Here is a 14386-nt window from a genome sequence, read left to right on the forward strand (position 1 = left end):
AGTGAACATGCTATTTTTGAGCATGGCACATTCAGTAACAGCATTTTCTAAACAGTGATTTTCCCATAGTTCAGGCTCCTTGCCAGATTCCCCTTTACCTACATGAAGCGCACAGATCCCGCTCCTTGGGGTGCTGTCCACACAGCTGTCACAGACTGTTTAAATGCACTTGTGGTGTGGCTGACAGCTGTATTCTGCATAGGAAAAAAATTAAAAGGAGTTATAATATATAAACACTAACAACAAACTGCTCCTATTTGCTCCCTCTTGGCCATTTATATTTACAATTGAAGCGTTTTGACATAGCTGTTTGATAAGTGGAAGAAAAAAAGTCCTGAACCTGCCAGAAATATTGTGCTGTCCTGTCTCCTATATACTATGCAGCGTTAAAGTGTTACTAAACCCACAAGCGTAAAATCAGTCTGTATATGCAGTAAAGCATGCTTGTTATACTCACTGTGGAATCTAAGGGGTTAATCCTCTGCATTGTGTAAAAAAGCTGTTTGATCCTGTCTTCTTTGATCCTCCCCTTCTTCCAGTGCCCCCCTCATATCTCCTGATAAGAGATATGGTGTGGATACACTGCACAAGCTCAGTTTGGTGTTTATTGCTAAAGAGGTTTTTTTTTCTTGGGATAAAGCATGTGATCAGCACAGGGCCAATCAGCACTGTCCAGACAGAGATCAGGGGTTTACATCCTCCTAGAGCAGAAATAAAGCTCCTCCTAGAAGCTGTAACCAGTGCTCAGCTGGACACTGATAGACGTCACAAGACTGTTCTAACTGCTAATGAGAAAAGTTATTTTGCAGTTTATATTTACTAAAATAATTGCATCTCCATGTTCTGTGTACTGTAGGAGACCAGATATAGTGAATGCAGGGTCCTGAGTTTAGTAACACTTTAAGTGAAACAATATTATCAGAAACTGTGTTAAGACTACAGAGCACCTCCCTTTGCATTATTAAAGTAGAAGTAACAGCTAAAACAAACAAAGGTTAAAGTAATTGTAAATCCTCAATTGTAAAACAACCATTCAGTTTAAAATAGAAATGAAAAGCAAAACATGTATGTTTAGATATAAAATAAATTATAAATGTTTCCCTTTTCTATAAGTGATCACATATTCTCTGTTCACAACTGCCTAAGAGATATGGGGATAAAAACATCATTACACTGATCTTCCCAGTGAATGACTGTGTAGTAGGTGTGTGTCAGGACAAGTCTGACCAATGGTGGAGAGCACACTGAGTTCCCAGCACAGCTAGAGAACTGACTGCGCTGTGCTCTCCTGCCCTACTATGGTCAGTTTTTAATAGGAAAGCAAAGGGACTGGCAGGAACACCAGAGATTCCACACAAAGGAAGCAATACAAAGGGAATATGATACCTTTTAATACAAGTACATGGTATAACAGGCACATATCAGGAATATATATTCCATCTTATCCCATTCAAGAGAGCCCTTCATTTGCAAAAATGGGAGGTATAGTTTTTATTTCCTGTGCAGCCCTAGGGTCATGTCATTGTTAATAACATCTAGTGTGCAGCCCCTGTCTTGAGACCTGGTTCACACTAATGCGACGCGGGAAACACAGCGAATCCTGTGCATTTCTCGTACAACATTGCAATTGCATGGCGTCCAAGCAATTTGGTGTCAACGTTACATTAACGACACAAATCGCAAAATGCAGTGCGAATGCCAGAATCACATCGCATGGGCGTGAACACCCATTCGATGAGATTCAGGTGCTGCCAAAAAAGTAGGATCCTGCACCATTTTGGTTGAATGAATGACTCAAATTACACCGCAGAGACATCGCATGTGATGTGCACAAGAATGCGTTGTGACTCCTGTGCAAATTACATGCAGTGTCCCGCACAGCAAAAGTGTGAAGTGAGGCTGAACTCCAGCCTCGCTTGTTTCTGTCCCATCTGCTTCTGCCTCTGGTGCATGGTGGAAAACTGCATTCCGCTGTCATTTTCTCCTTTTCCCCTCCCCACTGTGTGCCTTTGAGTTTTCATTTACGACATACAGTAGAAGCAGACATGCTTCCACTCTGCGGACATCAAGTCTTTCACAAGGCCCACTGACTGTCTTTGACATGCCCCTTGGGCTTTAGGTGGTGTCCATTACTGCTGCTATGTCTTGTGTGGGGCATTTAACACCCATAGGGCCAGTTTCATATGCATTAGAAAAAGTTACTGCACACTGTATCCTACCTAGGATTCAGGAGCTGCAGCTAACAGCATGCTGTAGGTTGTATGTTCTCTATGTGTGAATTCAATGTTGTTTATTAATCAGTAGAGCACACTTGCCTGTTTTCTGTTGCAGAATATGAAGCATATGGTTTACTGTCTTCTACAGTAAGAATGAAAGGTAAAACTTTTGTGTACGGATATAAAAAGCATTATAAATATATTTCCCTCTTTTTATTTCAAGTGATTAAATACCCTCTGTTCTTAGCTGCATAGAGAGGTGGGGGTGGAGAAACAGCAGATCACTGGACTTCCACTGACTGGCAGGAGGGGGCATGTCAGGACAAGTTTGATCATTGGAAAAGAGCACAATGAGTTCCCAGCACAGACAGAAAACTGACCATGCAGTGCTCTCATGCCTAGTGTGGTCAGTTTTTTTTTGTTTTTTAATATAGGAAAGCACAATGGAAGCAATGCACAGAGAACAGGATACTTTTTCATACAAGTACATGGTACAGCAGAAACATATCAGGATTCTGAAATATTGGGTTTACATATTCTGTAAAGTAGAATTTCAGGCTAAACCTAACTAGTCCTACAAAATGCTTCACCCTCTCCTAACACCAATGCTGACAAACCTTTGTAGGAAAATTATGTATATGAGGGTGGTATCAAAAAGTTTCAAGACTACCTTTGTAACACACCAACAGATAGCAACACAAGGCTGCACACACACTCATAGAGAGCACCAACCTTCACAAGTCATTGTGCCAAAAGACATCATCCTGTGTAAATTGTGAGCTGTGCAACTGGTGCTATTCTGACCTCATGCGTTGCCAAGTCTACTATTTTGTCATGGACAGCAAGTTAGAAAACAGAACAAACGTGAAATTCTGTGTGAAACTGGGAAAATCTGCCAGAGAGACGTTTGACATGATTCGGCAAGTTTATAGCAATGCTACAAGAGCGGAAGAACATCACTGGAAGTCGACGAGAGATCAGGAGGACTTTCAATGAGCTCAACCCCTGAAAGTGTCAAAACTGGCAACCGGCAACTTGTGCAGGATGATCTTCGGAGAACAATCCACAACATTGCTTCTTTGGACTGACACATGGGAGTTGGATTATGTGATCGGATCAGGGTGGGCTGAAAGTAGTTTTTGTGTTTCTTCCATTTGCGAATGATTGCACCAACTGTTGTCATCTTCTCACCAAGCTGCTTGGCAATAGTTTGGTAGCCCAGTCCAGCCTTGTGTAGGTCTACAATCTTGTCCTTGACATCCTTGGACAGCTATTTGCCATGGTGGAGAGTTTGGAATCTGATTGTTTTATTGCTCCTGTGGACAGGTGTCTTTTATACAGGTAACAAAATGAGATTAGCAGCACTCCCTTTAAGAGACTGCTTCTAATCTCAGCGTGTTACCTGTATGAAAGACACCTGGTAGGCAGAAATCCTACTGAATTATAGGGGATCAAATACTTATTTCCCTCATGAACATGCAAATCAGTGCATAATCTGTTAGACATGCATTTCTTTTGAATTTTTTGTTGCTATTCTGTCTCTCAGTGTTACAATACACCTACCATTCGATTTTTAGACTGATCATGTCTTTGTGAGTGGGCAAACATTCAAAATCAGCAGGGGATCAAATACTTACTTCCTTCACTGTAGATATATGTTTCTTACACAGGTTAGTAGGCATAGGTGTTCGGAGGAGGGAAAGAGCATTTGTAGGAATAATTGGGCGTGGCCTGGAATTTTAGTTTAAGTAATATTGTGTATATTAGTCCAGATAGACATGATGTCTGTTCAATATCAGTCACTGCTAAAGCGATATTAAACCTTAGAGCCTTTCCTATAGCATAGCAACTCCCAACATTTGGAAAATAAAAGGAAAATACATTTTACCTTTAGTTACAGTTTAAATTAAGAATGTTTAGTTGGGCTTTAATAAAAATAACATCAGTTCACTTATGGAGAAATTTTTTTTAAAAAACTCACGGCTCCTGCACTGCAAGAGAGTATTTGAGCTTTCCCATCTGTAGTGCTGAATGTTCCAGTTATCCAATTTCCTCCCATTGATCGAGCTTCTAAAAGGAACCCTTTAAAACCATAAGGCGATCCATTGTTTTGGATGGTTACTAAATTGAATGAGGTAGAAAGATTAGTGACTATTTGGGTGCAGTCAACAGGATTGATTTACTCAAAGTGTATCTATAGTCAAAAAGGTAAAATTATATATTCCTTACCACATTGTATCTCAGTTATTGTATGTGTAGCCTATTCCTATTATTCTGAACAATATTGAAGTTTGTAAACTTATTATGTGAAGATCCCATACATTTACTTCCTTGAGTTCTATGACATGTATTCACTATGCCCTGTGGGGAGACACTGCTGTGTCAAACAAGTCACAGAGCCTGCCTTATGAACTATAAAGGTGCTGAGAGGAGGAGTCAGAACAGGAATCACTGCTTGCAGGCAGGTACCATGGGATATTTGGTCCTCAGAAATGGAAAGTAAACAGCAGAGGGGAAGCTGCAAAGTAAACCAGCCACAATGAGCTTCAGGCTCCCCCCCAAAAAATTTTAAATACTGCAGCTGCTGATGTTTAAACCTGTCCACAACACTATAAAAATCAAAGATAGAGATAATGTAGTAAAAAAAAAAAACTTTATCTCTGTCTTTGATTTTTATAGTGCACTCATCTTTATTTTAATGCCATGATGTTTTCACTATCTATACATTAGATGCCACATACAATGGATAAAAGTACACTGACATCTGTAGCACCTATGGTTATTTATGCCTTGTATATGTTGTGGATATAGATTTTTATATGGATCTATCAATCAGTAACATCCATCTATTCAGATAGAGATGTTTGCATTTCCTACATGTGGATTTGATGTGCTTATTTCATTGCAGTTATTGTATGTATATAATATGTCAGCACCAGGGGCAGACTGACCATTTGCGCACTCGGACACTGCCCGAGGGCCCGGGGTCAGTAGGGGGGCCCATAAAATGCCCCTGGTACCTTTTTATAGGCTTTTTTGGGTGTGTTTTGAGTGTGGGCAAGGACACAGGGGCCCCATGATCCCCAATTGCCCGGGGGCCCCATGAGTTGTCAGTCCGCCCCTGGTCAGCACCTCCCATTTTATTGCTGTCCGCCTCTGGGAGTCCGTGGGATGGCCCCTGGTTAACAAGTGTTTATTCATTGTTGAGCATATATAAGAGAGGGACAGACATCTAGGTAGTTAGGCTCTGAGGAAGAGGCTAGTCCTCGAAACGCGTCAGTAATTGTGGATGTCCATCATTCTCTTCACCATTCAGAAACGCAGTGCGAATTGGACAGAGCGGTCTCATATGATGTGCTTATATTCTTGTACTTTTGTGAGTAGAATACCTTCTTTTAAATTGAATAAACATACTTTTAAAGGTAATGCACAAGGCCGATGTGCCCTCTGTTTTGTTTTTCTCTATTGGTACTTTTGGACTCCCCGGTTCTTTGAGGGCAGCAATGCGTGCATATTCCAAGACATTCGTTGTGTGATCCCTATGACATAGAGTCCATCCCTAAGTGCAGGAGTATTTGGGTTTTCCATTTTTACATCACTGCACTCCCTCTGTCTGGCCTATGGACCTCTTGTATCAAGTCTTCATTCCTCTAGAGCAGTGGTTCTCAACCTGTGGGTCGTGACCCCTTTGGGGGTCGAACGACCCTTTCACAGGGGTCTCCTAAGACCATCAGAAAACACATATTTCCAATGTGTAAAGAGCAGCTACTGTGTAGAAAGCAGCTGCTGTGTTGAAAGCAGCTACTCTGTTAAAAGCAGCTACTGTGTTGAAAGCAGCAGTATTGGAGGTAAAACGACACTCATAAATTATAATTACTGGGTAAATAATTTTATGGTTGGGGTCACCACAACATGAGGAACTGTATTAAAGGGTCACGGCATTAGGAAGGTTGAGAACCACTGCTCTAGAGAGTCACCCTCTCCTCATACACAGGGAGGGTATCTTTATTCTGCACAATTGTCTCAGCCTGTCCACACACATCACCATTTAGTACATATATATATAGCAGTGAAGTGTTGGATCCCTCTAGGATGGGAAGAAATGACATTAGCTCAGCAGGTCAGCAGTCTCTGATAGGAGGATCAGACCTTACATCTCTGGTACTAATACTGAAACACACAATCTTCCAGCGGTACACGGAGCCTATTAGGCTGGCCATACATTATACAATTATCTGGAGATTTTTGGTTTAGATTTACCAAAAACCATATAATAGGAGGACACACCTAAACAACACTTTAAGTTGTATCCAATTAGGCAGGCTCTTGCACTACACAGTTGAAGGTAAATCTAAAGGAAATTGGGCAAATTGGAAGATAATTGTATAATGTATGGCCAGCCTTAGTGACCGAATGAAATGTGTCCAGCGATGGCTCCGCCTTCTTCTACTCAGCTGGAGCCAATCAATAGGCGGGGGTGTGCTGTGGTTGCAGGGTTAACCCTGTGTGAGTAGGATGATCGGGCCCCGATGTATATGAGAGGGAAGCGGTGTAGTGCTGGGAGGCTGCCTGTCCTCACTGAGAGCCGCAGCCTGGACTCCACACCCCGACAGGAGTGCTGTGCACAGCCATCCAGAGCAGTGTGCCTGAGCTGACAGGGAGGAGGACTGTTAGTAAACAAAACAATCCTCCATCCTATCGGTGATCGACTGAAATCACCGGGCGCCAGCGAGTAATTACTGTCCGTAAATGGCGGCACAGGTAGGGCACGCACACGGCTCGCACGCGCCCCCTATCCAAAAATCCTAAATTACATATATATATGTGCATGATTTTGCGTACCCATGCCGCCCTGTAGCAGTATTTCTGCTATGGGGCAGATGGGAAGCGGTTAAACAGATGTATTTCAGATATTTATTTAAAAGAACTTTTTGAAATTTGACCACAAACATCTGAATTGATTCACGAACCAGGCCATTTTGCAAATGAATTTTTGGTTTTCATGCATTCATGTATTAAATTTTGCCTTAACTGAGCCACACAGTTAAAGAACGCTGAGTGTATTCAAGAATTATTGCCGTTCAGCATAAAAACCTTGTAAAACTTGTTCTTTTAATGTGTGCATCTCCTCCATCCCCCATATCATTGCATGGCAGTCGTGGGATTGTCCTGTGTGATCATGCAGCTGTTTTTACAATGGTAGATAAGTTACCTCTTTGTATTTAGAGTGTAGCTGATGAAAGTAGCTGTGTGGGGACATGAGACTATTTATTTTCCCATTCTCTAACAATAATCCATGAAATCTGCAGATCTGTTGCAGTTCCCCTGAGTGAAGGTTTCATTACATGTCAGCTATATATACGATAAACCTGAAACCAGCTGTTCTCTTCCTAGTATTATTACTGTCTTCCTAGTAAGACATTTTTGCTCTTTAAACTATACACAGATGCACAGTTTATCTGGGATTAAGCTTTTATTAAAGAAGAAAAATTGTATTAACATAATCAATATGTTGCTTTTTATTTATTAGTAACACAATTTACACAACTCGACATTTCAGTATTCAGCCAAAAGGAAGTGTTACTTGTCTTTGAATTGGAAGTATAATCATTATGTTGCTAGGCACACTTGAAGTTACAGGTGCCCAAGATGTCACGCCTATGGAATGCTCCCAACCCTGACAGCCTACCACTGGCTAGGGAAAAATTTCAAGATGAATTCCGGGCATGGGTATTTTATACATGGCTACATTGGTTCACCTTGGACCAATGTAACTACATACTGTATATATAGCCAGTGGCGTCCCGAGGCAGGTGCGGGGGGTGCGATCCGCAACGGGTGACCCTGGACCGCGTGGGGTGACACCGGACCTGCTCCACAAAAAGGTAAGTTGTAAAGCAAACCGACGATCCCCGCAGGATGGATCCGATCCATCCTGCGGGGATCATCAGCTTTCTTTACAACTTACCTTTTCTTGGAGCAGGTCCGGTGTCACCCCATATAGGCTGCATGCCGACAATCCTGCGGGGATCATCGGCATGCAACCTATATGGGGTGACACCGGACCCGCTCCAAGAAAAGCTAAGTTGTAAAGAAAGCCGACGATCCCCACAGGATGGATCAGATCTGCGGATTGAGCATAATGGATCGGAGTCCGGTCCATTATGCTCAATCCGCAGATCTGATCCATTCTGCGGAGATCGTCAGAGGGAGTGTCACCAAGTGTTAGCACACCGGGTAACACCAACCCTAGGGACACCTCTGTATATAGCATACCTGGCCAATGCTCCTGAAAGCTGGGAATCACTGAAGCTGACACTGCTACTCCAGTGATTTCCAGTGACTTCTGGATCCTGCGATGAGCAGCTGTTCTGCTGCAATCTGGACACAGGAGGTCAGCCTGTGCCCCGGTTCACATATATGTGGCTGTGCGGGCCTTTTTTTGCATGGGCACGAGAGCCAATTCATTTGACTGGACACCTGTGCCCATGACACACAGGGAAGACATTCCTGCACTTCTTTGGAAAACGCAGTCCGCACGGGAACTTCGGTTCCCAGTACGGTTGCGTTTTCCAGTGCGGGCGGCACCCGCCAGAACTAATGGCACCCGCCCGCAGGTCTGTGTGGGTGGTGCAGCTGCATGGATTTTCGTGCGGATTTGTAGCGGCACCACCCGCACAGATGTGAACCTAGCCTGTGTGAGAATGCTTTGTATTTTCTGAATTAATGCAAAGCAATGTCTGATTGGATGAGGAAGATGCGGGGCAGTGATGTCACTCTTTCCACATCGTCCAAACAGAGAATGCTTTGCAATTATTCAGAAAATGCAAAGCATTCTCTGAATGATGCTTGCGCTGAGCTGCTGAGCTCATGTGTTCAGAATGTGGAAGGGCAGTTGCACAGCAGGACCAAGAAGCTAATGGAGATCACTGGAGTAGAGGTGTCTATTTCAGTGATTTCACGCTTCTGGGGTGTTGGTCAAGTATGTTATATATATAAGTTACAATGGTCCAAACTGGAGTAAGGTAACTATGTACAAAACAGCCAAACCTAGAATTCTTCAATTGGGCTATAAAACCTGTCCCAATTCTTCCCTCCTAGAGATAAGCTGCACTTACATCATCTTCCACCAGTGCTCAACTACACTTTTTGATTTAAGTACTGGTACTCTAAGGCAGGCCATAGACAGAGTGAATTTCTTCCCTGCAATCACAGGAAGCTGTCCCTGCTGGGAGAATATTCACATGTAAAATCTGGCACGATCACTTGGGTACATTCAGCCTGCTCATACATGGTTCAAATTATTATTATTATAAAGGAATTATATAGCACCAACAGTTTGCTCAGCACTTTACAATATAATGGGAAACAATACAGCAACAATACAGTTCAATACAAGAGGGATAGGAGGGCCCTGCTCCTTGGAGCTTACAATCTAAAATCTTGGCAGGCTCCTGCTGAACTGGCCAAGATTTGAACCATCTATGGCTGCCTTTAAACAGGTCAATGGAACTCTCCATTTTTCAGTACTTAAAGTAAACAGGAATGTGCAGTGGTTTTCGTAAATATGCCTTTATCATTTCATTTATTATTATGAGCGCTAAAACAAATTGGATTAAAAAAATACCTTTTTTTTCCGGCAAATATCAATGATTGTCTACAAACATTTCATTTTTCTTCAGTTAGCAGGCTTTTCACAGATAAGCACAATGGCTCCACTGCTATTGATCTGCCCTGTGAGGAGGGAAGAGAGGAGAGCCACTGCTCTCACAGTGCTGGATGGAGATCAGGCTCAGGTAAGTATAAGGGGGGACTGGGGGGGGATCCGAGTCACAGAAGGTTTTTTACCTTAATGCATAATGCTTTACTGTATTAAGGTAAAAAAAAACTTAAGGCTTTACAGCTACTTTAAAGGTTTCCCACAGAGGTGAGTTCCACTGGTTATGCATCTCATAATGATAGTAGCTTTACTATGTCTGCATATGCATTGCCTATAGCTCACTCCATATTGTAGCAGTATGGGCAAATTTCCTAATGAGGAAAGCAAAGCACAATTTTATTTATAATTTTCACATTACGGTTGTGCTCTACACTGCTTTATTCAACAACATACTGGCTTATTAAAAACAGGAAAATTAGTATTTGGACTTTGCTACAGATATTTTTTCATGCAATTTTACTATTAAAGCCATTACCTGTTATAGCGTCGTCAGGCTTAAATGTGGTACTAGATGCTGTGATGATATAAGGGGCTGATGATGACTGGGGACCAGCTGTCCCATGTGTTGGAAGCATGCTGTCACACGAAGCACTTATTTTTCCGTTCGGATACCCAAATACAGCAACCAGACATCCAGCAACATAAAAGAGCAGCATAAATGTGTGTCCCATGTCTTCCTGGAAATACATAGAATTCAAAATGCTATGTACAGATGACAACCCTCAGATACTTGTTAGAACATGGAATCAAAAAGTTACAACATACTGTACTAAAGTAATTTCAAGTAAAAGTGGCTACATGCTAGTATGTAGTCTTTACACTGGCTGCTCATTTGATCATGACAGTCTTAACAGATCTGACAACTAACCTGAATTATAACAGGTATTGTTTTCATATTTAAATGCAACTCATGCAGCATAGCTTATAGAATTTCGGGGTGCATTTATAAAAAAAATGCAGTGCTATTCATCCCATGAAACTACATGTACATTTGATCTGTAAAAATTGGGGCATTATCGAATGTTATTAGGTTATTACAAAAAGGGTTAATCCTCCACATTATGTAAAAAGACTGTTTGATCCTGTCTTCTCTGATCCACCCCTTCTTCTACTGTCCCCAATCTGTTTGCTGATAGTACAGAGTTCTAGGAGTCACTCTGCACATGCTCAGTTTAATGTGTATTGCTAAAGAGTTTTTTTTTTCTTTTGGGAGGGCCAAACATCACTGTTCAGACAGAGGGTCATGAGTTATGCAGCCTCATTGGACAGTCAGAGGAGAATGAAAAATCCTTCTACAATATTAACCAGTGCTCGGCCAGAGACTGATAGAAGTCACAAGACTGTTATATACTGCTGATGAGAAAAGGTATTTAACAGTTTGTATTTACTAAAATAATTGCATTTCCATGTTCTGTGTACTATGGGAGACCAGATATCGTGAATGCAGGGTCTAGGGTTTAGTAACACTTTATTTGGCATCAACACAATAAAAAATAAAATGGGATATTCCGACTGCTTACCTTAATGCAATAGTAAACAAAAACTCAATGATAAATTTGTATAAAGAATGATAAAATAATAGAAAACAGGACCACATCAAATTCTGGGAAGATTGTTATATTAAAAACAATGCGGTTAAATCAGTAGTAAAGACTGGTGCTGCCAGTCACCGCTATCATAAGCTTTTGCTGTAGGAAGGTGTGTGGGTGGGGAGAAGGGGTATGTTTGGCAACAATGATTGCACATACTTAGCAATTTCCTTGGCAGCCACCTACCTCCCCAACTTCTGAACCTTATAACCCTGGCATGAAAGACCTACTTGTACCAGAGGAAACACATCTAGGGTGCTTATGGACCACTGCACAAATCTTGGGTAGTGACTGCTTCAAGACTTTGTAGTACAATGACACATAGGGCTATTTGCTGAGAGAGTATAGTGTCCAAATATCCTGGTGCTTTGACTAGCAGAGCATTGTACTGCAGCGCATGTTTGAGAACAGCATAAAGGCCTGTGATGCGTCACTTGGGCTGTGAGCTGTCACTGATTGCATGACGGTAATATGAAATCCCTTTACCCAGAGAGTCAATAAAAGACACAAACCTTGGCCACATATACCTAAGCACTTCAGGTGACTACTTCACATTTATAGCTTAGGAATGTGTGGCCCCATTTACATATGGTTGGTCATGGGGGTTCCCATATCATGGAGGCCCCCTTTACCCCCTCTACCCTCTCTGATTTGCACAATCTTATTTATTATGTGTTCACAGAGGTCCATTTGAAGTCCAGCAAAGGAGGGTGCAGTGAGTGGCCCAGGTCCAAAATTTCATTTGGGATCCCTACATCTATAAACACATTGGGGGGAGATTTACTAAAACTGGTGCACTCAGAATCTGATGCAGTTGTGCATCAGCTTCTAACTTCCAATCAGCTTCCAATCAGCTTCTAACTTCAGCTTCTTCAATTAAGCTTTGGCAATAAAACTTGGAAGCTGTTTAGTTTCTACACAGAGCTGCACTATATTTTGCATTCTCTAGGTTTTAGTAAATACCCCCATTGAGGTTAATTTACTAAAGGATCAGAGGCTGTTCATTTGGCACAGGTAATATTTCCTTCAAAGTAAATGCCAACAAAAACCTATGTTCAGTTTAAGAGCCAAATTACGTAAAGAAAAAAGATAATTTATATATATATATATATATATATATACATACAATGATATATGGACTGCCAAAAACTAAGTATGTGGTACAAGGGCCTACCTGAATTCCTTGATGGGTACAGATTGCTTAGTTTTTATGGCTTTATATTACATTGTTTTGATAAAGCTAACGTTGATTGTACAAAGATTGCATAGTCAGGTTGTGAACTGTTTGGTTTTCATAAGGCAAGCATTAACCAAAAAATGTCTATCTGGCATCACTATAATATATCTTAAGGTATAGTAATACTTTTTCGACAAATAGATGGCAGGCTCAGCCCATGGTACAGAGATGCCATATTATTAGAACTAAGAAAGCACTGATGGAAGCCTCTCTAACTGGTCTGAAACTAGCAAAAAGGGGAAAAGTGATTATGAGCAAGATAAAATACAATGCTAATATGTTTCAACTACTCCAGTTAAAAACATAGTTTTTTGTTGCATACTTTTGCAGATATGTGTGGAAGCCACACTGCCACGTCAGGGCCCTTTCACGCTGGTAGGCTTTTGAAGCACTTTTGTTGTGTTTTGTGCAGCTTAGGGCCCTTTTACATTGATGTCCTTTTTGATGCGTTCCCATGGACATATAAGGTGCCTTTTAGGTGCAGTTTTGAAAAACTTTACATAAGATTTAATGGGGAATAGGTTTCATAGAAACCCTGGAAAAGTGCGTCAAAAAGCGCACCAGTGTGAAATGGGCTTGATGCTCAATTCACATCTAAGTGAGCACATCTATGTGCGTATGAAGCTCAATGCCCAGAAAGGTGCAGGAGCTTCCTTGGTATGCGTTGGACAGCCTGTTCAAATGAATGTGATGCCCTATGCGTGAAGCATGAAAACGCACATTGACGTGACCCAGAGATATGAATGCAGCCTGATATGTGTGGTCTAGAAGTCTAAACTATCTGAATTCTTGGCTAAGGGACATACATATAGCAATGTACAGAGAGCCAAATGTTTGGCTCACAGTTGCAGCTTGGTCCCGCAATGGAAATAGCAATTTGGTTTTAAAAAAAAAGGTATAAAAAAATCCCCTAGACATCAGGAGTTGGCAGTATTGCCTCCTGAACACCTGCAAGCCTCCCTCCACCATCTTCGAAAAAGTGAAGCCGCAATAAACACTAGTGTGAAAGGAGTCAGACTAGTTGCATACATTTCCTGAAACAGTCAGGTATTTACATCTCTAAAATATCCTTCTGAATATTTTTAAATTCTACCAATAAACACAACACAAACCACAGATAAAGGCTTACCTGGAATATAGCGCCACTGATCTTTTATTCTGTAGAATGTTAATCGTACAGAGCGATGTTGAACACTGAACAGGGAGACAGATATATTTGAGTCGTACGACAGAAATGTCTCAGTCACAGGTAGTTGTAAAACGACATGCAGGTTGTGCAAGCTATCCTTCACATAACAGGGAGTGGTGTATGTAAATGACGGTGTGATGTATGTGCTTGCTGTAATAATAGAACTCTTGTTTCCTTTCTTTCAAAAATTGTTGCTTCATTGACAGGGAGTTTTTATTTAAATTTCCCAGGCTGGAACCTCATGGTGCCTGGAAACTGAGCAGACATAACGATAAAGTAAAGAACCATACAAAAGCCCAACAGTCTCAGCCAGAATATACAATTTTAATTGCAAAGTGCTGTGCAGGATTTGTATAAACATAGAGGAGCGATTGCAGAAAAAAGAACAAGTGGTCCATCGAATCCTCCCCAATATATATATATATATATATATAT

General features: G+C 41.4%; 1 protein-coding gene across 1 annotated transcript in view; it reads right to left on the reverse strand.

Moving 5' to 3' along the window:
* Window positions 1–14033, reverse strand: part of LOC149467549 (ferric reductase 1-like) — a 70292-nt gene extending 56259 nt beyond the window's left edge. Inside the window, exons 1-4 of the mRNA XM_089671510.1 lie at window positions 13892–14033; window positions 10412–10613; window positions 4198–4337; window positions 103–194 (exon numbers count right to left, since the gene is read on the reverse strand). Of these exons, the coding sequence (XP_089527636.1) occupies window positions 103–194; window positions 4198–4337; window positions 10412–10607 (428 nt within the window). The 5' untranslated portion in view covers window positions 10608–10613; window positions 13892–14033. The remainder of the gene's footprint in view (window positions 1–102; window positions 195–4197; window positions 4338–10411; window positions 10614–13891) is intronic.
* Between the last annotated feature and the right edge of the window lie 353 nt (window positions 14034–14386).

Source organism: Staurois parvus, unplaced genomic scaffold, assembly GCF_062004578.1.
Source record: "Staurois parvus isolate SC_StPar_1 unplaced genomic scaffold, SC_StPar_1.0 ptg000106l, whole genome shotgun sequence".
Lineage (NCBI taxonomy): Eukaryota > Metazoa > Chordata > Amphibia > Anura > Ranidae > Staurois > Staurois parvus.